Raw genomic sequence first — 22,503 nt, forward strand, 5'->3', positions numbered from 1 at the left:
ATCATGAACAGATCTGTAGCTGCAGGGTGATGCCAAATGCTCTCAAGTTCTCAATTTTAGGAGAAAGGAAAGGAGACTCTGATCAACTATGTCTGAGTCCAATCTGCATCCATAGGACTGATCACAGTTTAGATCACGTCCCCAATAAATGTTTCCTTTATGTAGAATGTGGCTCTACTCTCTGTAGAGCCAGCAGACATCTATCGTCAGCTCCCTGTCATTACTAAGGTCCAACCTCTAGTAAAAATGCTAGCTTGTCTTGTAATTCACAAAGTAATTCCACATGGCTTCTCTTATTTTATTCAACCAGGAAAGTTGAAAGGTAGGTAGGGTTGTTTTATACTATCATCTCCTATTTACAGAAAGGAAAACAGAAGTGAGAACTTAAAAGTGCTTAGTGTGGCATATTCAAAGTCAAAGAAAGAGTGCTGGGCCTCATGTTTACTACACTTTTATCCAGGCCACCATAAACTAGAAATATGAACAGGGAGATAACACTAAAAATCATGACACTGTAGCCCTTTATAGAGAAGAACAAGTTATCCAAAACAGATGTTCTGTAACAAAAGCCTTGTTAAATAATTGGGGAACAGAATTCAGAAAAAAGAAATTAAGATTTTAAAAATATTTTTATATAGAAATTTTTTACAAAGATTTTACAACATAGCAAATCATTAGGTCATACTGTAGAAAGATTAAGCAAAGGATTAAACTCCAAGGATAAAGAAAGTGCTCATAGCAACGTATTGCAGTCTCCATGAAAGTGCATATAAACGGTTAAGGCAAAGTACCATCTTGGTACAGACATGTTGCAAACTGACTTTTAATACAATTTTTAAAAATATATACAAACTTTTTTTCTTCTGTTCTTCTCAAAGCCATTTGAAAGGGATACTTTTATGAATATTCTTGCTGTAGAACAATGTAGAAATAACTTCTGGGTATAAAACAGTAAAAATAAAAATATTCTACCTGAGTGTGTTAAAAGTAAATCAACTGATTTGTAAAACAAAACCTTTACAATTGTGGGTTTTCTACATGTAACTTGCGAGGCTGAAGGCCTACACCCTCATGTTCTACAACACAGATCACTAATGATGGTAACATGAGTTAAATTGGGATTCTTGCCCTTCTATGTGGCTTTTGGCTTCTAGGTTCTATGACCAAACTATTAACATATTTGAAGTCTGTATGCACTGATTGTGTGATAAATCTACTTTACAGCTTTGCTTCTACCTGCAGCTTACATGATAACCATGCTGTGAAGTGCTACATATGCTTAATACAATATGTTGCCCCATCTGATAATAAAAATACAAAGGTGCTCTTTAAGCTAAACCATAAACCTTATTAGAGAATTCTAGTTAAGTGTTTTGTTTTTCCACATACATGTAAATACCTTCAGATCAATAGGATCAATAAGGAAAATACTGGTTATCAAAATTTAGTCTTCATATTTGAAGAATTTGTTTTTAAAATATAACTAAATAAGATGCAAAAAATAAATTAGCTAGTCTTGAACAGGAGTGAGTTTTGCAGAAAACTGACATATCTGAATTCTAGTACAGATAAGAATCTGCCAAAGGATAACTGAATTCACTCTTTCAGGTAAGATTGTATCTACTCTTGAGAAATAGGGGAATTCAGTGTTATCATTATAGTCTCCATATTTAAACTGAGTTTTTCTTTTCCAATTTTTTTCCATGCCTAAACATAAGGGAAGTTAACCAGTTCATTTCTGCTGACTTAGGTTTCCTAAACAGCTTTTAGTCCTCAAGGCACAGCTGTGGTAAAAACTGAGAGAAACACCCAGCCATTTATTGGAATTCTGCAGTACAAAATAAGCACATGTGCTCTATACAATCTAGTAACAGGATAGCAACAGTTAAACTGTCTCAAACAACAGATGTATTTGCTTGATTTTCCTTCCTAACTTCTTTTGCATCAGGACCACAAGCAAAGAGCTTATTTCCCAGAGTATTGTGGGCAAATCGGAAATACATAATGTGGCCCATTGCCACAAAGGAGACTGAAATCAATACGAGCAAGCCAAAAGCTTCAGGATTTGGAGCCAGGATGACCATGATAAAATGCAGAAGATCAAGAAGATAGTTCATGGAGTTCTGTACACCATTTATAATGCCTCTTTCAGATTCAATTACATTTTCTTGCAGCAACTGTGTCACAGTTAAATCAAAGGACCAAAGACCTATAATAAAATGTTTTTTTAAAGATTAGATTTTAGTTTACAGGCATACATTTCAAATTACAGATAAAAATCAGTTGACATATGCAAAATATACATTTCAGCCTGACTGTCTTTAAGCCACCTTAAATATACCATAGCCTTGCCTTAGATAATTATTTTTCATAAATAAATATTGGGTTATTAGTGGCCTCAATAAATGATTTTTACAGTCAACAGACAAAAGGAAGTCTAATCAACAAACTTCTTAGTTCTGTTTTTCTGTGATTACTACATAAACAAACTTCTTAGTTCTGTTTTTCTGTGATACTACAAAAACAAAACTTTGAAGTCAGAGACACACTAAATCCTATTATAGTATAAATACTAGTATTTTTAAAGTTTCAAATGACCTAATAAATGGTTATGGTTAAAGTGTAAGGAAACTTTAAACCATTGTTACTTTACTGCTAGAGTTCTAAAGCCCAAACAATAAAGCTGTCTTGCCTGGAAATTAATATCTTCAATAAATTAATGAACTGCTTTGTATCACAAGATAAAAACAGTTTCATTTCAAGAGTGAATTCAGAGATAACTCATCAGTACTCTATTAATGATTACTTAAATGTTGCTTTGTAAGAAGTCTTTATGTTTCCTTCCAGGGCTATAAAATCCATTTGTGTGGCAAAGTATATAATAAATACATATTGGCTAGAGAAGACCTTTGAAGGATGTTTTTTTCTTTCACATCTTCTTTTAAACACTAAAAACATTATGTTTTTAGTGTTGTCCCATGGGAATATTCTCTAAACTACAGTTTTTTTTGTTAGGGTTATTGCAGTATCAATACTCTACTAGATGGCAGTATAATTAATATAGCTAATATCTTTTATAAATTAAGTTACATTTAAAAAGTAATCACTTGAGCTCAGTAATTCAAGACCACCTTCGGCAACATGGCAAAATCCCATCTCTACAAAATACAAAAATTAGCCGGGCATGGTGGCGCATGGCTGTAGTCCCAGCTACTTGGGGGACTGAGGCAGGAGGATTGCTTGATCCCAGGAGGTCGAGGCTGCAGTGAGCTGTGACTGCACCACTGCACTCCAGCCTGGGTAACAGAGCAAGACCCTGTCTCAAAAAAAAAAAAAAAAAAAAAGGAATATTTGAGACTCATTTAGAAAAAATGTTCAAGCCTGAACCATGTTTTAAGTATATGTACATAATAAGGTAAACAAATACAGGTTTTCAAACTATAAAATAAAATATAAAACAAAATACATATATAAATATGTAAAATAAAAATTTCATAATAGTGGATTTTGCTTAAATTAACATTTAGGGAACATTTCAGATCATTTTATTAATGGATTCTCTGAACCTACATTACAAAAAGACACGTTAGTTCATTAATATATAAAAAGAGATTTCTTACCGATTCTAGCAGCAATGACGCCTGCAAACAGCAGACTGACGGAGATTATGGGCACAGATTCAGGACTTGTCTCTGGGACAATATTAGCAGAATTAGACCCATTAGACATGTATATTTCAGTTGTAATAATGGTTTCAGGTATCTTCGTAGGTGTAATTGACTCTCCTTGAATGAACCTTGATCGGATATCTTCAAAAGGAGAAACGGACAAGTCCAGGGGGCTTCCAGGCATGAATACAGAGATCACACACAAGATCAAACAGGAAAGCTGTGCCAATCCTGAGATCAGACCTGTCCGAACCAAACCACATTTTCGACGTAGCCAAGTAAAAGCTACAGTTCCCATTATTCCAGTTATAGCTGATGCTCCCATCAAAATACTGAGGATGGAACCACTCAGTCCCTGAGTGTAGGCGTACCCTGTGGTGATGCAGTCAAAGCCCAGGACAGTCATATAAAGGAAAGCAAGACCCATGCCAGCCAGAAACACAGGCTGGTTGTAGTAGGAGACCCATCCATCTCGGAAGGTACGGAAGGGCTCAGCCATCTGGGAGGCACAAGTAGGTTCTTGCTCATGTTCAAGCTCATGGATGTTAGAGTCTTTCACACCCATTAGATGAGTTCCCTCCAGGGGTTTTGGCTCAGTATCTGTTAATAAAAGGTATCATTATTTTGTTGGGGAGGACATGTAGAAATAAAAGCCAATTATTAATAGTATTTTTTTCCTTCTATTCCCCTCCCCAATGGGTACCCTTGGTTATACATTATAATATGTATTTTCTTTTACTAATAATCTAAGAATTCCAGCCAAGGAATAATCATCAAGTGTCATTTTTATTAAATAAACAAAATACTATTGATCTAGCCCTCTTTTTTTTTTCCTCTCTCTCTCTTGCTCTTAGGAATTATACTCCCACCAAAGTAAAGAGCAGGAAAACTCACCAGATAAAATATAACAACTGTCTAAGAAAACACAGCATATTGGCTGGGCGCGGTGGCTCACGCCTGTAATCCCAGCACTTTGGGAGGCCGAGGAGGGAGGATCACAAGGTCAGGAGATCAAGGCCATCCTGGCTAACACGGTGAAACTCCATCTCTACTAAAAATACAAAAAAAGTGGCCAGGCATGGTGGTGGGTGCCTGTGGTCTCAGCTACTCGGGAGGCTGAGGCAGGAGAATGGCATGAACCCGGGAGGCAGAGCTTGTAGTGAGCCGAGATGGTGCCATTGCACTGCAGCCTGGGCAACAGAGCAAGACTCCATCTCAAGAAGACAAAAAAAAAAAAAAAAAACAAAGAGCATATTATTTTCTGGGTCCCTGCAGAGCTGGGTAAAATATTCCATTTACCCAGAAGCCCAACTTCCTCTTCTCCAGTGAAATACCCATCTTTGTGTCCTCACTCACTCCCACTATCCTACAAATAACCACATAACTCCCTCCTCACAGACTCCAAGGGATTCTTTCATTCCCTTTTTTTCCCCACTTTTGTTTCCCACACCTGACTTAGCTTTGCCCAGCCATTTCTCAAGTAATTGAACCTCTATGACTACTGCTAACATCAAGGAAGAGGGCTAGGTGACCCATTCCAACTCCACCAGATTCAACCCAGATTTTTTCCCTAGATCCTCAAAAGCCTGCTCTTGCCTCATCTACCAAAGTGATATATTTAACCTCATCTGGCCCCCACTGATAATAAAACCTGATACAAATTCAAAATAGTTTTGATCTTCACCAACATTTAAGGTCTGAACATGAGAACAAAAGGAGTGATCATGGTGTTCAGTTTACCTTTGTGTAAATTCAGCTGTTTCAATTCAGTTTCCTCTTCTTTAAAAGCAGCTTTCACAGCTAGAGCTGGGGTTTTCTGGTAAACCTTCCAGAGCAGAAAGTACTCCACACACATGGATACCAAGTTCCATCCAGAAATAAAGCCACAGCCGATGACTGGGGAGCCAAATGTCATAATCTGGCCAACAGCCATGGGGGCCAAGATGTTGGTTAACTGGTCAATCCTTCGTATGGTGGCATTCATGTCTAGAGAAGCAGGTGAAAGAGGCAGGTAAGTGTACAAACCCGTCAAAGACTGCCCATTTACACAATACAAACCTGTAAACCAAGAGTACAGATTACTAAAATGTGGTTTTCTAAAAGCACATTTGTAAGAAAGCCACTTAGAAAAATATTTGTTGTTTGGGTCAAGTCCCACTAAATTTGCTTCAAAAATTATAATTCGCTTGAATTATAATTTAAATGAATTTAAATGAATACAGCAGTATATAATTTAAATGAATACAGCAGTAACTCTACATTCATTTTTTTCAACAAATATATGTTAAATGCCTATTATAAGCTAGGCATTATTCTCAACAATTCTTAACACTGTAAGGAAGATAAGTAACATCCTTCCCTATCTTCACGGAGTTTATATTCTCATAGGAAAGAAAATACAATAAGTCAACAAGTGTGTGTGTGTGTGTGTGTATGGGTGTGTGTGTATTCAGAGAAGGACTCACTGAAAAAAAGAGCATCACAGCAAAGAGAGGCACTGAGAAGAAACACTAGCTTGGTCACATGAGAGATTCTGGAGACCTCAAAAAAAGGAGAACGATAAGGGCAATGCCTGAATAAAGCTGATTTAAGAGACTGGTGCCAACCCCAGGGGACACCATTTGTATTTTCAGTGAGTCATACCCTGGAGCACAATGTGAATGCTTCCTGTGGCCTTATGGAAAGCAAGGTACTTCCCAAAAAATGGAAGTGGAAATAGACAAGTCTTTTGGATATGTTTTCACAAAAAGAAGAACAAAGAACTAGAGTACCAGAGAAGGAAGTATGCTAAAGATAGGGATTTTTAAGAGGAGAAAAATTAGAGCGGGATTATGTGCTGCCTGGAATGATACAGTAGTTAAGGGATGTAATCTGAATCTACCACATAACTGAAGGAGTTGTTCTTAGACAGGAACACAATTCATCAATAGTAACAAGAGTAGAGGCCACATATATAGCTTCAGGTACAGGTAGGAAGAGAGATATGATGGTGGAATCACACAGAAGCTCTCTTCTCATTTCTTCCATTTTCTCAGCAAAATACAAAGCCAGGTCATTGATGAAAGTGAGGATGGGGGAGAAGGACTTGAACATGCGATGAGAGACGAGAAACAACTGTGAATGGTCCTCTAGGAAAGTGGAGAAAGAAAGAATCAGAGAAAAAAAAAAGTGTGATTATCTGGAAGAATGAAAGGACCAACTCTGTGGCCCTGAACCTCAAGTGAGAATACTGAGCAAGTTTGTGCATTTTTTTTCCAGCCATGCTCTACTGTGGAGAGTTGGATTTAACCATAGTCTTACCAAACAAAAGTGACAAAACGAGAGGGGGCCAACTGAGCTAAGGGTATATGCCAGGAGATGATCATATAATCATGACTGGCCTTGAAATTTAAGCTGGGTAAGAAAGAGACAAGAGAGAGGTCATGGACAGTGAAAAGGCAGTGGAATGAATGGTTTGTAGGTGCCAACCATATTGATGGATTGTTGAGGCTGTGGTAGTGAAGAAGTTGCTGGAAAGATAGAAGGTGATTTTTCAAGATATGGATGCCTAAGACTGAGATTATGGGAGGAGAGAATTTAGGGGTGATAACAGTCTAGAATTTGACTACGGGAATGTATTCCTGAGTCTGAGTGGAGGACAAAATAAATAAAGAAGAAGTTAGGCCGGGCGCGGTGGCTCAAGCCTGTAATCCCAGCACTTTGGGAGGCCGAGGCGGGCGGATCACGAGGTCAGGAGATCGAGACCATCCTGGCTAACCCGGTGAAACCTCGTCTCTACTAAAAAATACAAAAAAACTAGCCGGGCGAGGTGGCGGGCGCCTGTAGTCCCAGCTGCTTGGGAGGCTGAGGCAGGAGAATGGCGTAAACCCGGGAGGCGGAGCTTGCAGTGAGCTGAGATCCGGCCACTGCACTCCAGCCTGGGTGACAGAGCGAGACTCCGTCTCAAAAAAAAAAAAAAAAAAAAAAAAAAAAGAAGAAGTTAAAAAAATGTCCAACACAAAGAAATGATATATGTTTGAGATGATGGAGATGTATCTCCATCTCATCTTATCACAACATCCCTATGTACTCCATAATAAGCACAATTATGTATCAGTATAAAAAATTAATTAAAATAAAATAAAACCAAAAGTTTAAGAACAAAAAGAAAGTGATCTACTTTCTCATTCCCTGTCTCACAGAACAGAGTGAAAATTAGTGAGACAAGTCTTAAGCAATCATTTGGGTCACCTTAAGGGAAAAGCAATACGTGACAAAGAAGTACATTAACAGAAGATTGTCTTTATTCCTTCTGTAATTCTTCCTGGTCCTCAATTGCTTTCCAATTAGCCCTATGAGTACATATTGCATATATGATAACAGGAGAACTTTGACATATTTCACCTTTCACTTGAGAGGCAAAGGCAGCCTTCATTGATCTTACATCGGACTGCCATTGCAGAGGCTTCACTACCATCTGCCTCCCACTAACTAATAAGTTTCCAACTCATAAGCCAACAGAGAAGTGTGGAATTTATCCAAATAACTCAATAATTGGAATCCAAAAAGCAAGTAACTAAAGAACACATATATTTGAATCTTAAAGTCCCAGAACGACAACAATAAATTATTTTAGTTAAAATTATTTCTTACTCTTTCACTACTTCAGTTTTCAAGAGCTCGTGGAGCTTCCCAATGTCACCAATTTCCATCTTTTATATTATACTTAGGAAGTTAATAATATGTAGGTGTCAGTAGAAATGTTGTATTAAAAACAGCTTTTAATTTTTCTGATTCAGAATGGATAAAATACTTTTATTAAAAAAAAGACTTAATCATCTTACTGGTAGCAGGCTAGAAAAGAATCAGTCTTATGAATATGCAAATATATGTTCTTTACCAATTTATGTTTAGTTTTACATAAGCACACAAATATGTGTTCATTTGATTCCAATTTAACTGTTCTCAGCTACAGTTGTGGCACAGAACATGACATTAAATAACTACTTATATTATAATGGGTATATTACATCTCATAGAAGAAAAAAAATTTTTTAATTTGCTAGCAGGTTTGTCTACTTCATATATGAAATCGATTTTTAATCAATACCACACAAACACAAAATTTATCTGCCATACTTGATCAAGCTAACTGTCAGATTATTTTTTAGAATGATGGGCAAGAAAAATCTCAGAAGATGCTAATAAAGAGTGAGCCTCAAAAGAAATGGAGGAGGAAAAAAAGCAATAGATGGAATTAAAAAGTCTGGGAAAAGGAAGTGAGATTCAAACGTGGCACAAGAGAAAGTTATCGTAAAATATTGTACTAAATCAAGCACCTAGAAAGTACCTAATTAGTTAACAGATTAGTTAGCAGTATTTATGTGAAAAAATAACACCTTTTCTGGAACTTTCTAAACTGGATAATGACTGCTGTATTTTGGACTGATGCCACTGAAATTCTAAAACTTTTTAACCTTGGCAGGGAAAAATTCCTCCTGTTCTTTTACCCTCAGTGATACAGCTTCTAGTTTTAAAACAATCTCTAAAATTAAGAAACACTGTGATGAGGAAATGGGAGCAATCAGCTCACAACTTTTACTTTTCATGCGCATACCCCTCCCCTTTCACCCTCTACACATAACACACACAGGTGAAGCCTGCCCAGCCTAGGCCCCTACCTGGGTTTCTTTGCCACAACCTCAAAAATCAGCCTGCATAAACACAAACCATTCCTGCCTAGAGTAGGTGCGTCTGTGTACAGAGACACAACCTCACAGGAACCCAAGGCAGCAGGGGGAGTCCCTTCTAGATGTACTTTCCCCCTTCTTTGTCCCATTTTTTTTTATCCTCCTCCTTTTTCTCTGTCCTCCTTTAACTCTGCAATAGCAGAAATGGCACAAAAAATCCATAATTAGATACTTGCTGAACTTCAGAACTAAAGAAGTTTCTGTTTCCTGTTTTGAAACATGCAGAAAGTTTTCCTTCACTAGTCCACCAGCCCACACTGCTGGCTGGATGTGAAAGAGCACCACTTACTAAAAGCTAACGTAGAGTGGACAAGAGTTCAACAAACATCTCACTTCCTTTCCTAAACTTGGAAAACATCAGAAAGTTAGAAAAAGACTGAATAGCCTAGATTCTTCCACTCTGCAATAATTCATAATATAAAGAGAGACAGCTGAGAAACAACCAGTCATATTTTTGTTGTTATTCTGGGACATCACTTCATAGAAGAATCCCACAGAGTTATGTGGGATGTTTGTATTTATATTTATGTGTGTGTATACAAACACACACACACACACACAAGGACGAATTACAAGTTATTAGGACAAGTTAAAAATTCTGGTTAACTTTTTCATATTTCAGACTTACAGAGTCAAATGAGTTAGTTAAGATCAGTTAAGTGAAAGAAAATTATTTTATTTTATTTTCATTTTATCTATAGCTGCTGCATAAATTACAGAATAATCATTGTAAAAGTCAACTACATTCCAACAAATATATATGTGATCTATTGTCAAAATATATCCTTTTGTACCCTTTGAATTTTAAAACATGGATATATTTTACATGCTTTAAATAGTGTGTTAAAAAGAGAAAGTAAACAAAAAAGGACAAGTTCGTCTAGTTCAATGTGACAAAAAAGACATGAAACTATTCCTCATTATAAATGATCACAGGAAGAAAGTAAATGAGAATCATGATTTTAGCTCCATAGAGAATTTCCTGTGATACAGATTCACACATGCTAAATTCATCTTACATACACACCATCCTTTATATCAATCACTGTGGGATTTCTGACTTAATAATAATACTGCAACCACAAAGTGATGATTCAGGCAAATTCTTCTTCTTCTAGACCTTCCACAGACTTTGTTCTCCTTCACTCACCCCTCCTTTCTAACTTTTTTTTTAACCAAATGGTCCAAACAAAGCTGCTTGCTAATCCCAGCACATAATCTTGCCTTCTGCATCCTGGGATAAGCCATTTAAGTCATCAAGAATGGTTTACTTGTCTGTCAGGAGAGTTGGGTAATGTGTGTGTTATACGCATTATCTCAGTGATCAGCAGAGTTGACTCAGCTGATCTGACAGGTAGGGAGGTGTACCCTTCCTCCTTCCCCCTGTGTAATTATCAATCCAAATTCTGTCTGTGTGTCATGTGGGGGGACGGCAGGCAATAATGAGTGAGGGAGGTTATTCTGAGCCTAAGTAATATTGACAGAATAAGACATGTTGTTTGTAAGCATTCTTCAGATGTTCTTTGACCACTTACTTATATTTCCAATGGACAACTAAGATGGTAAGCTTCTTAAAAACTATATTGTGTTCTCTATTTCTTTGGTATTTGTAACAGCAATTATATTACATTGTACATAATGTAATAAAAGTTATAGATTATAACTTTAAGGTAGAAGAAATTAACTTCCAGAGTCTCTCCTACAGTTAAGTTGTTTCCATTTTATTTAGAGAAAAATAACATCCATATGATTGATAAGCATCAGTAATAACATTCATAGGTATGACCAGTAAAATCTCATGTCAGATTTGCACTGTTCTAAGTATTAACATTTAGAAAGTTGATTGAATTTTTTTTAAAAAAAAAAGGAAAGAAAAAATTATTCCATTTGCCAAGTTTGCGTAGGATAAAAGAGAAGTTAGCTATCCTATAAGTTAACTTCATAACAGTGAGATACATCAGCACTAAAACTGACAATAAGGTAAGAAAAAAAAGTATGCTTTCAATTTATAATTCTTAAAAAATACCCAGAACAAAAATAAAAGGCTTACAGCCTCATTTATCACCACCGATTTAAAGTGAATCCTAACATGCCCATTTAATTGAAAGAGAAAACCAAATTACTTGCTAGTTTGCTTCTGTCTTCTCCTGCAACAACAACAATCCAATCCCTTTGGATTGTGATTGCAGTAGCTGTACTGGCCAAATTTGCAATATTTGCAATAGTGATGATCAGGATATAGCAGGAAGTCTAAAGAATGACAAGAAAACATTGAGTTATAATGTCAGTTTACCACACTGTACATATGTCACTAAACAAGGTAGTTTAAAATGGTCTTTGGTGGAATAATAAAAAATGTATTTTGATTTCATTTATAAGAAATCATTTTACGTTATATATATGAAACAATGAATGAATACCAGTAGTCAAGGGGCATAATGTCCTAATCATATCATCTAGATCATCTGTAGTACACATAATATAAAAATTGTAATAGTCAGGTGAATACAGTTATAAAATGTAAACACAGTGGTGGTTTTGAACACTTCTCCCACAAATATTGCCTTTGAAAAGAATGTTGAAGGGGAATTGAAAACACTTGTATTTAAGTCATAGTTCTGACACCTTCTAGTTGCATGACAATGGGCAATCAACTACGTCACTTTGTCTTAATTTTTTCAACAAAACAAAGGGAATAGGCTCAAAGATTTCTAAAGTCCTACCTCGCTTTGCAACTCTATAATATCAATCCAAATATACATAAGAAGATTCAATATGACACCAAATGCATAGTTTATATACCATATCCCATCCCTCTTCTCTTTTCCACCAAACTTTTATGAAATCACAACATGAAAAGTTACCTGGTTGACATTCCCAAACAGAAGTAACAATTATTATTGGAGAAACACAATTATGACTGACTAATATACACATGGATAACATTTCTTAAATAGCACAAACAAAGTATAGGTCACTAAAAAGTTGAAAACAACTGAATTCTACAGTAAACTCTTAGAAATGCCAATAAAAACCAATAGGACAAAATTTAAATTCAAACAATACTTAATGAGTGCCTGTTGTGGGCAAAACAACAACAAAACAAACTATAGGGGATATTACAGCAGACACAGAAATCAATATTAAAAGGTCACATTCGCAAAAAAAAAAAAAAAAAAAAAAAAGTTCAAAATATTTTCACCCTTTACCACTACCAGATATTCAATTTTTTGCCATCAAAAATCTCATTGAGAACTTACGAGAACCCATCCATGGTACATGGTCAGAAGCTCATGTTTATGTAAGAAAACCATCATCAGGATGATTCCACACAGGATGACTGAAACATTCTGTACCACCAGCGAGGTCTGGGCCACTGTGCAGAGGAAGAGACAAAGTGTACATTACATCAAAATGTCTCAGTGGGACTGTTCTTATTCACACATAATTGTTCTACTATAATACATTAATACACAGACATAATTATTACCAGATAAAAAGAAAATCTTTCTGAAGTCAGTCCTGCCTCAACTACTTCCAATACGACCCCGAGGATCACACCAGGCCAGTAAATATGCAACCAAAATGATGAAGTACCACAAGTTTCTCTGTTCATTGAAGTCTATCATAATGACTACATTTTTCATTTGGCTTATCTTCTTAAAATTTTAACATAAACAGAGCTGTAGTATGACATAGATAAGATCCACATTTCAGCTCTTTGTTGCTTAAGGTAAAACAATAACATGTACGAGGTTAAAGAGGAAGTTATGAAGTCCACAACCTCCTACATGGTAGGCTGAATCTGATAATATGGTATGGATAAATAGAAAAGACACGGCCGGCGCGGTGGCTCAAGCCTGTAATCCCAGCACTTTGGGAGGCCGAGGCGGGCGGATCACGAGGTCAGGAGATCGAGACCATCCTGGCTAACACGGTGAAACCCCGTCTCTACTAAAAACACAAAAAACTAGCCGGGCGAGGTGGCGGGCGCCTGTAGTCCCAGCTACTCGGGAGGCTGAGGCAGGAGAATGGCGTAAACCCGGGAGGCGGAGCTTGCAGTGAGCTGAGATCCGGCCACTGCACTCCAGCCCGGGCGACAGAGCAAGACTCCGTCTCAAAAAAAAAAAAAAAAAAAAAAAAAAGAAAAGACACACACAAATTTGCCAAGAATAAATCAGCAATGTATTTCTTTGCATACTAATGCTATTTGCCATTGCTATGAAATTATAAGCTACCCTTTCCATCACAGATGGCAATTCTCTTAACATGAAGCACCCATATAGACAAAGCGCTGGAGTAAGGACAGATAAAGACAACTGGTAGCCTTTCCTCTGCCACTCAATAGGTAGATGATCTAGGACAGGATACTCCCTAATGTCTCTTATGCCCGCTTCTAGAAGGTGAGGATGGTAATACCTGTCTTCCTTACTTTACAGGGTCATAATGATGCTCATATGAAACACGAAAGCAGTTTGGAAAATATGAAGTTCTATATGTAAGGGATAATTACAGCTCTTGTCTTCAAGGATAATATAGTTCATCTTTGCTTGGAAGGTCATATCAAAGACCCAAGAAAAACTAAACTGCTTTCTGAAAGCAGTCTGATATAAAATCTCAACATATAACTCTTTCATTCACTCATGCATTCATTCACTGGATAAGGATCAGATGTCAACTAAATAAGGTTCTTAGCTTTTGGGACCCTACAGACCAGAAGAAGAAAAGATACGTGAACAGATCATTATATTTGTGTAAGTGCAGAGGTGTTAACAAAGCCTCAGGGGAACACAGAGGAAGAAATGGTAAACTCAGTCCAGAGGTATCAGGAAAGATTTTTCATAAAGAGTAATATATGAGTTGATTATATAGGATTAAGTGGGAAATTGTTATCCTACCACACTTTTCTTCATCCAATTCAATATTCTTTCCTAATCTATGATTGCAGTGCTCAATAATCATTAGATTAAAGGTTTCTATGTATAATATCCCTGTGTTCCTATGTATAATGATACAAAGAAGTAAATTTTTTTCTAGATTACAGAACTTTTTTCTATATGTGTTCTGGTCTACTCATTCTAAAAACAGAAATATGTTCACCCTTGACCATTTTCCTACTAGTATCAAGTCCTAGAATTTGATAAGCCTGTTGCTCTGTGTCCAGAAGCAGTCATCTTGCACCGAAAGAATGAAACCTCAATCTTTTGCCAACACCTAAGTCAGGCATGGTCAGGTCTTGGCATTATCAACTGAGCAATTCAAGAAAATTTACCCTGAATGATTATCCATATTTCCCTTATATACTGGAAAATTTAATTACTCAATTACTTTCTTTCCTGTATAAAATGACATGATTTCAGGACTAATGCTTACAATAAGTATCAATATATTATTCTTTCTTCTTTTTCCCTACAAAATTTATAATACAGCTCTTTGTGATCCAAGCTCAACTATTCTCCCTTGAAGCTATTCTTAGTTTTCAATTCCCTTACATATACTCTTACATGAAACATAGTAACCAAAGAACAGATGTTAAAGCTGTCTCAGGAACATCACACTAAAGGGACTCCAGTGCAAGTCATAGTTAAGCAGCCTGAGTTAAGCAAACTTTTAATGTTTAATGTGGTTCTCAGAAAAGTGCTACAAGGTTAATCATTAACATATGAAATTTATGAACAGCCAAAGATAAAAAATCTATCAGGTCAATGTCCAGGCATCCCAACTTTGTGTGGGAGCCATGGGACCCTCCATCCAGAGGTGGTGCCATCTAAGCCCTCGTCCCTCAGGTGTGGCGTGCAGACATTCCCTGGGTTGGCCACAGCTGTTCCTCTGTTAGTTTGCTGTTTCCTTTGTTACAGAGGTAGCTCAGGCATTGCTCCCATGAATATAAGGGCTTTTAATTATATAACAACACTCACCTTTAAGTCTAGCATTCTTGTCCACCCAGTCACCGATGATGGCTCCCAGGACCAGAACAGACCCTGCCACCACCAGCCCGTAGACTGCTGTCAAAAGGAGGCTGTTTCCATAGAGCTCTACCAGAAACACAGACACCGCAAAGTGCCACATCCGATCTCCCTTAAATGAAAAGAGAAAATGTTTTGATGGAATATTTTTCGTTCCTAGTCTATTGTACTCAGGAAGTTGCTTCCTTATCAAAAGGGCACTTCCTGGCTACATTATGAGACTTTCAAAGTCAGTAATTACTCTTAGATTGAATACTGATCAGATGTTGAAACTGTTCATCCCAGCACAATGGAAAATATTCTTGCCCAATTATTAAGTAAACTTGAAAAGGCAAGGTATTAATGAACGGTACATTCTCTTTGTCATTCTAGAAACAAAACGCAGTTTCCAGACACAAGATGGCTTTTTGATACAAAAACATGTTCTCCTTTGTGGCAGGTTTCTCCTGAGGCCTGGAATTTGCCTATCTTGATTGCAGAGGCATAAAGTAGTTTGCTATTGCACCAGAAATCAATCACAGTATAGTTCACAAACATTAGTATACCTTGAACATCAAGAAAAAGCCAGTTTCCCAATTTGTAAAATGATAGGAATGGACTATATGATCTCCAAGGTTTCTTTTACGTCTAATATCCTAAAACCTATGAGATTTCATACAGTCATAATTTGAAAGTCATAAAACAGCAGAGCAATCGGAAAGAGGAGAGTAATAATGGCAAATTCTGGCACTGCATAAATAGTGACGTCAGAAATAAACTTAAATGCATAAGTAAGTAGTTAACATTTTAATACAGATGAGTTTTGAAAGGGGGAAAAGGGTACTTATTTCTTCACACAAACTCTGGAGAATACAGGGAATTTTGGAGTTCATTACCGTGAAATGGGATTTAATAGAAACTTTTCAGTGAATTAGGCAAATTAATGTCTTAAAAAATCTACAGTGGACCTTATTATCAGATTTTAGACTCCATCCCCAACTTCCGAAATTAACATTAAGGAGGACAACCATATTCCATCATAACTTATCTCTGGGAATCAACATAGGAAACCAAATTCCAGATCTCATAGATTTGACACTATGGAAACAGTTATACTCCTAGTTCTTCCCAAAGTCTGTTAACATCTTCATGAAAAAATCCATGTATTAGAAGCAAATACTATCCTGGTATGTCAAATTATTTTAAAATTTTAATGAAGCCAGGATAATAACTTTATACATTCGAAACTTAAATTGATACATGTTAGCAATCATTTACAAAAATCTTTGTGTAGACCAGTAGTTCTCAACTAGAGATGACTTTGCTTCTCCTACCCACACCCCACCTCCCCGGGGGATCATTTGGCAATGTCTGGAGTAATTTTGAGTTGTCACAACAGCAGGGGGGTGGAGCTGTTACTTAATCTTTAACCTAAAAAGCAAATTTAGATTTGATTAGAATAAAATGGGATGGGGAGAGGGAAGGTAATTTATTCTAATCTCCATTCTTCTGAATAGCTCCCAAGGAAAAGACAAAAACACATAGATGTCCCAAATGATAGGTTGCCTCTGTCAGTGAATTTTCTCTTTCTTAACATACAGGTTAAGAAACACTTTTCTAACACTGTTGCTTCTTTCTTTTTATCTTACTCTTATTGTATTTTTAATTGTCTTAGAGTCCTCTAAAGCAGGCCATCAAGACAAATGCTATTAAAGTTTTGAATCTTGCTTATTCTTGTATGCCATACCACTTCTTTGATGGAAAGAAAGAAATTGCTCACATTACCCCAATTTCCAACAAGTTTAGGCTTTAAGAAACAACAGATTCTATGTTCACAAAAAGCCCAAGATTTGCGCAAAGTCTATGTAAATATTGAACAACTGCCCATCCTTCCTTATTTCTATTTCTTGCCTTCCCACCTATTCTCACCAAACTTGGATGACCTGTTTATGTGTCCATGTACCCCCACTGGACTGAGAGCTGAAAGCAAACCTAATAACTGCCCATGAATGATCATAGTCCTTAATCCACTTAATGAATACTTACTAAGTGGCTACTATGTACCCGACACTCGCAGGCACTAGAGCTTCAGCAGTGCACAAAAATCACAGTCCATGTTTTCACGCAGCTCACATTCCAGTGAGCAGAGACCAAAAGCAAATCTAGCACAGGGCACGTGCTGCTATGAGGAAATACAAAGTAGGATGGAGCTGGTGGTGACAAAGGCCTCCATGAACAAAGAAGTGAGGGCTGTTGGAAGCAAGGGCTGGAGAAATGCAGATATACTGGGGTTTAAATGGAGAGAGTCTATAAGATCATGATATCAGATATAAGCAACTGGCCCCTCTTTTTCACTGCCTTACATTGTCATCTTTTTGTTATTAGATATCTTTTCTAAAGTCCATACTAAATCGTATTATAAGCTCCTTGACAATAACAATAGTATCCACTCTTTTTTTTTTTTTTTTTTTTTTGACAGGGTCTTGTTCTGTTGTCCAGGCTGGAGTGTAGTGGTGTGATCACAGCTCACTGCAGCTTCAAACTCCTGGGTTCAAGCAATTCTTCCACCTCAGCCTCTCAGTAGCTGGGACTATAGGTGTGCCTCATGACACCTGGCTAATTTTTAAATTTTTTTTTGCAGAGATAGAGTCTCTCTATGCTGGCCAGGCTGGTCTCAGACTCCTGGGCTCAAGCAGTCCTCCTGCCTCAGCCTCCCAAAGTGCTAAGATTACAGGCGTGAGCCACTGCACCTAGCCAGGATCCACTTCCTACACTACTTTGTATTTTGACAGTATAGAGTAAAACGCATTGATCCATTGGCAGATAGAAATGAAGTCGGAAATAAAAGGCAATCAACCCCATACAAAACTAACCTGAGGCAACCTTCTACTCTAATGCCCCTATGTTCAGTGTATAAGAAATCATGATTTGGCAGGGTGGGATGGGAAATGCATATATATATATAAAATACACACACACACACAGAATACAGAAACATAAATGTTTGGTTGTAATAAAATCAGGCAGAGTGCCACACAAGAGAAAAAACATAAAAAATATAATTACCTAGTGTTAGACACATTCCTCTTTTGCACTCCTTTGCAGGGGAAAGGAGTAAAAATCCACTAAACCTTATATGATTGTAGTTGCTGCCATTTGTTTAATCCAACTTTCTCATGAGAACTTCCTTTGCTCGACTTACTGTAAAGTTGGGATAAGCATGTGTCACCTTTCTTGTGGGACTTTTAATGAACGTGACAAAATATCCTCCTGGAACAACGACAGTGCCACTGGTTTTCTGGCAAATCTGACCTCCTAACCTATTAACCAAAGGTCACATAAACCATAATCAGTATTTGGAAGAGAGGCATCTTCTTCCTCTAAGAGCTAGGCCAGACCACAGGCTGAGAATTTCAGATACTATTTCCATCACCTGTTATTAATACTTAATACTTACTGAATTAAACTGGGGGAACAAACTATTGCTTTTGATTTATTAAGGGTTGTTTTACTAGGTTTCTACTTAGCATCATCAGCTGTTGGAATTAAAACAAACTCACACCAATTCCACTTTGTTTACATGTATTTGCAGAGTCATCCCTGCATAAGCCTCTGGTAAGATAGGAGCTTGCTTTTGTAAAATGCCATCTATAAACTGCTATTTCTTAGAGAGCCAATAATGTAGATTAACAATTTCTCAAAGGCATTGGGTATAGATTTCGTCTTCCAGTGGTTTCCATCCATGTCTTAAGGATGATCCAATAAAAGTTTCCAATTTAAAAGGAAAATAACATTCAAATAATTTACTCTCAAAATTCTTTCCATTCTTTTTAGTTAAATACATATGAGCCATGGACAGAATATAGCCAGATGTATTGCTTTTAAACAATAATTGTTTAATGTTAAAGATTTTAATAATCATTAAACATATATCTAGCACCCTTCTAGTTTATTATTTTGGGGACAGAGTTTTAGGAGCCCAGATCTACAGAAACACTAGGTCTTTTCCAAGATGGCCTAGAAAGTCAGAGGGAAAACTGTAAATCCATTGCTGATATTCATTGGATGATTAATTTTAAGATAGCCTCCAATGCCCCAAACTTTATCTAACTATGGATAACATTTTTAAAGATCAGAATTTTTGTCATTCAGATATTTGTTCTGGGTTCATTTATGTTTCAATTAATCTTAGACTGTTATTATTAGCCTAAGTCAGTCACTCTACCATTCTATTATATTCTCATGGTGCTGCACGCTGGAACTAAATTTTAACAAAAAAAATATTTTAAAACGTGAAGAAGAGAAGGTATATGAAATATCCATCCATCTTTTGTAGCAGATATGTCTATTTACTAAGGCTACTAATGCAACATACAATTTAAAATTTAAAAACAAGGCAAATATTCCTTTCCTTGTTAATCTTGTCTGGATAGTTGTCTGTCTACATAAACTATGATGATCTGATAATTAAGTTGTATTAACTAACACTGATGGAGAAAGATCTTCGACGTAAATAACGTTTTCCATTAAAGCATGTGTACTTGGATGATTTATTTCTTTAACTGCTTGACAAAACTGGAAGTTGGCTTAATACAACTGGCTGGAACGAAAGGAAATAAAAAAATTGCGCAACTATGTTGTAAGACTATGCATTCTTACTTACCCAAGTAGACAGAGAATGACCAAGGTAGAGAAGGAATTTTGCAGAGGTCAGGTAGTCGGCCAAGGATCCTGCAAAGACACAGGTGGGGAGAGAAAAAGCGATTGTAGTCACTTAATGAGCTGAGGGCAGAATGCTTATCCATTTGATCTTATTAGAACATGATTATTAAAAACTATTTTGCAGGACAAATCACGTACATTTTATCAAGTTACCTATGAACCGATGTATTTCGTTCACTTAATACCATTCACTAAATTCAACATGACCTAGTCAATAACTGCCCAACTTCGCATTTCACATACAGTGAAGAAACTCTTGTTTCAACATTCTTTTTTGTCTTTTTTTTTACACAAGGCAATCCAAACTGCCCAGCCTACTCCATCCGTGCCTGTGTGCAAACCCCTTTTCCTACACCCTGAAGTTCCTTTCTTCCTTAACGTCCACCAAATATAAGTCAAAGGATCTTTTACAAAGCTATGGTTCACAGCAGAGCCACATTCCTCCAGAACCTGTGTAGAGTTGCTTGTCTCCAAAGCCCAACCTGGGTTTCCACCATATGCATTCGGTCAACGCCACTCACCACAGCATCCTCTCTGGCGGTTGTGATCTCCTGCCCTGGTCATGACACTGGGCGACCCCGCTGGCTCTTCTGCGGCGGTTGCTGCTCTCGCTGAGGTGCTTGTTAACCGGAGTGCAAGGAACTGGAGATAGCACCTCTAAAAACACAACAGCCTTGGGCAAAAGGACTACAACGACGACTTTGGCAAAGAACAAAAGAAAAGGGGCCCGGGGATTTTCTTTTTTCCTTCTTTCCAAACTTAGCTAACACTGTAGCTGAAGTTGGAAAGGCAAAGCCTTATGGAAGCGGGTTGGGAGGCTCAGCAGGTCGTCCGAGCCTAGCGGACGCCCAGAGCCAGCTCTCCGCCGCCGCCGCCGCCGCCGCCGTGGGCCGGGCCCAGCTCTTATACCGAGTAGAGGGCGGAGCTCCCTGAGACCGCCGACTGGGGCCGCCCCGTCCCCTTCAGGGCCGCCCGGGCGTCCCCGCGGCGCGAAGCGAGCTTCCGTCAACCCTGCGCGCTGGGCCGTCCCCACGCCCTTCCCCGGAGGAATCGCCCGCCCCGGGCTCAAGCACCCAACCGGCCGCAGACACCCTGCGTGGATTGCGGAGACCTTCGCCTCGACCCGTTCCACTCCCTGGGTTTTCCCGCCCTCCAGGAAGCCGCGAGGGCAACCTCGGGGGTTGGCCGTGGGGCTGGGAAGGGGAGGAAGGCGCGTGGAGCCGACGGGGCGGCGTGGGGAGATTCTGCGCGAAACCAAGCGTCAGGTGCTGGAAGAAAGCGCTGCGCATCGGCTACCGGGCTATTCAGGGAAAGGGCGGCTGCCGAACAGTCGCAGTGCAAAGCTCCAGCCCGAGCTTGGTGGGTGGGGATTCCTTTTTTAATGAAAGTAATTTTTAATACAGGTATCTAAATAAATATAATTCATGCCACAGAGGCCGCTTTCCTGGCCTTCCCATTCCGGCCCGCGTGCCGGCAGAGAATGCCTTTCCTTCCCCGGACTGCATAGCAGGGCTTCCCTCAAAGAACCAGAATCAAAGGGCAGGAAGGGGCGCAAAGATCAGAGTCCATCCCTCTTCAGAGGGATGGCTTGCAAACGGAGACTTGCAAAGGTGAAGTCCCGCGGCGAGCTGCAGACCTACCCGTATCGCCAAACTGGGGCTTCCAAATCCGTCCTGGAGACAGAATGAGGACGCTGGAGCCCCAGCAAGCCCTTCACCATCATTTCTTCTCCCTCTGTACCCTCTCACCCCGCCCCAACGCGCGCGTCCCTTCCCCACCTAACCTCCAGATGCCCCAGTGACAGGCTTACCAGGAATACCGGTTGTCCCAGTTGTGTCCCTGGATCTGTCCCTGTCCAGATAAAGCCATTCGGTGGCCTCCTGGAGGGTGAGGTGAATGACTCTAACACCAGATTCTAGCCTTGGTTGACTTCGTTTTTCTCCTGCTGTGCCAAACCAACCCCTGGGGCATAGCAGCCCCTTTTGCCAGTAGGTTACCTTACCCTTCTCAATCTCACCAAAACCCTGGAAGTGGACCCTACATACTGAAACTCCAACCAGAAGCCACACCTTGAGCACAGGCCAGACTGACAGCCAGTAGTAAAGGGAGCCACGCATAAGTATGTGCCCTGTATCTGCACTCTCAATCAGGAGCCCCAAAGTTCTACGGGAGGGTGCAGCTGGATTCTGTTGGGATGTGGTCTGGTGAGTAGAGATAGGGGTTACAGTTTAACTTCTGCTCTTCACTGCTGTTTTCCTTTTCAAGCCCTCTTTTTTTCCTTTCTTTCACACGACATTCAAGTTCTTTCTCCCAGTTTAGAGAGGTTTTGGTTTGCTGACCGTGGAGAATAGGGTCATTTATACATGCATCCTTGAGAATAAGCCCAAGTATTTCAGATGAGTGAACTAAAGTGAAGGAGTGAACTGGTAAATAAACCCC

General features: G+C 38.6%; 1 protein-coding gene across 1 annotated transcript; it reads right to left on the reverse strand.

Moving 5' to 3' along the window:
* Window positions 1-610: 610 nt before the first annotated feature.
* Window positions 611-20,957, reverse strand: SLC40A1 (solute carrier family 40 member 1). The gene is made up of 8 exons (XM_007965607.3): window positions 20,586-20,957; window positions 20,006-20,073; window positions 15,316-15,475; window positions 12,658-12,773; window positions 11,521-11,647; window positions 5,409-5,654; window positions 3,621-4,268; window positions 611-2,209 (listed from the first exon to the last, which is right to left on the reverse strand). The coding sequence occupies exons 1-8, from the start codon at window positions 20,626-20,628 to the stop codon at window positions 1,896-1,898; spliced, it is 1,722 nt and encodes a 573-aa protein (XP_007963798.1). The 5' UTR covers window positions 20,629-20,957; the 3' UTR covers window positions 611-1,895.
* Window positions 20,958-22,503: the final 1,546 nt, after the last annotated feature.

This window comes from Chlorocebus sabaeus, chromosome 10 (genome assembly GCF_047675955.1).
Source record: "Chlorocebus sabaeus isolate Y175 chromosome 10, mChlSab1.0.hap1, whole genome shotgun sequence".
Lineage (NCBI taxonomy): Eukaryota > Metazoa > Chordata > Mammalia > Primates > Cercopithecidae > Chlorocebus > Chlorocebus sabaeus.

Bases quoted from the DNA above. Each gene is read 5' to 3' on its own strand.
- SLC40A1 (XM_007965607.3), bottom strand. From the start codon at position 20,628: ATGACCAGGGCAGGAGATCACAACCGCCAGAGAGGATGCTGTG. The intron at 11,648-12,657 runs GTAAGTTCTCAA...GTCATTCTTTAG, and splicing joins TGTACCATGGATGGGTTCTC to ACTTCCTGCTATATCCTGAT. The intron at 4,269-5,408 runs GTAAACTGAACA...TTTTATTAACAG, and splicing joins ACAGCTGAATTTACACAAAG to ATACTGAGCCAAAACCCCTG.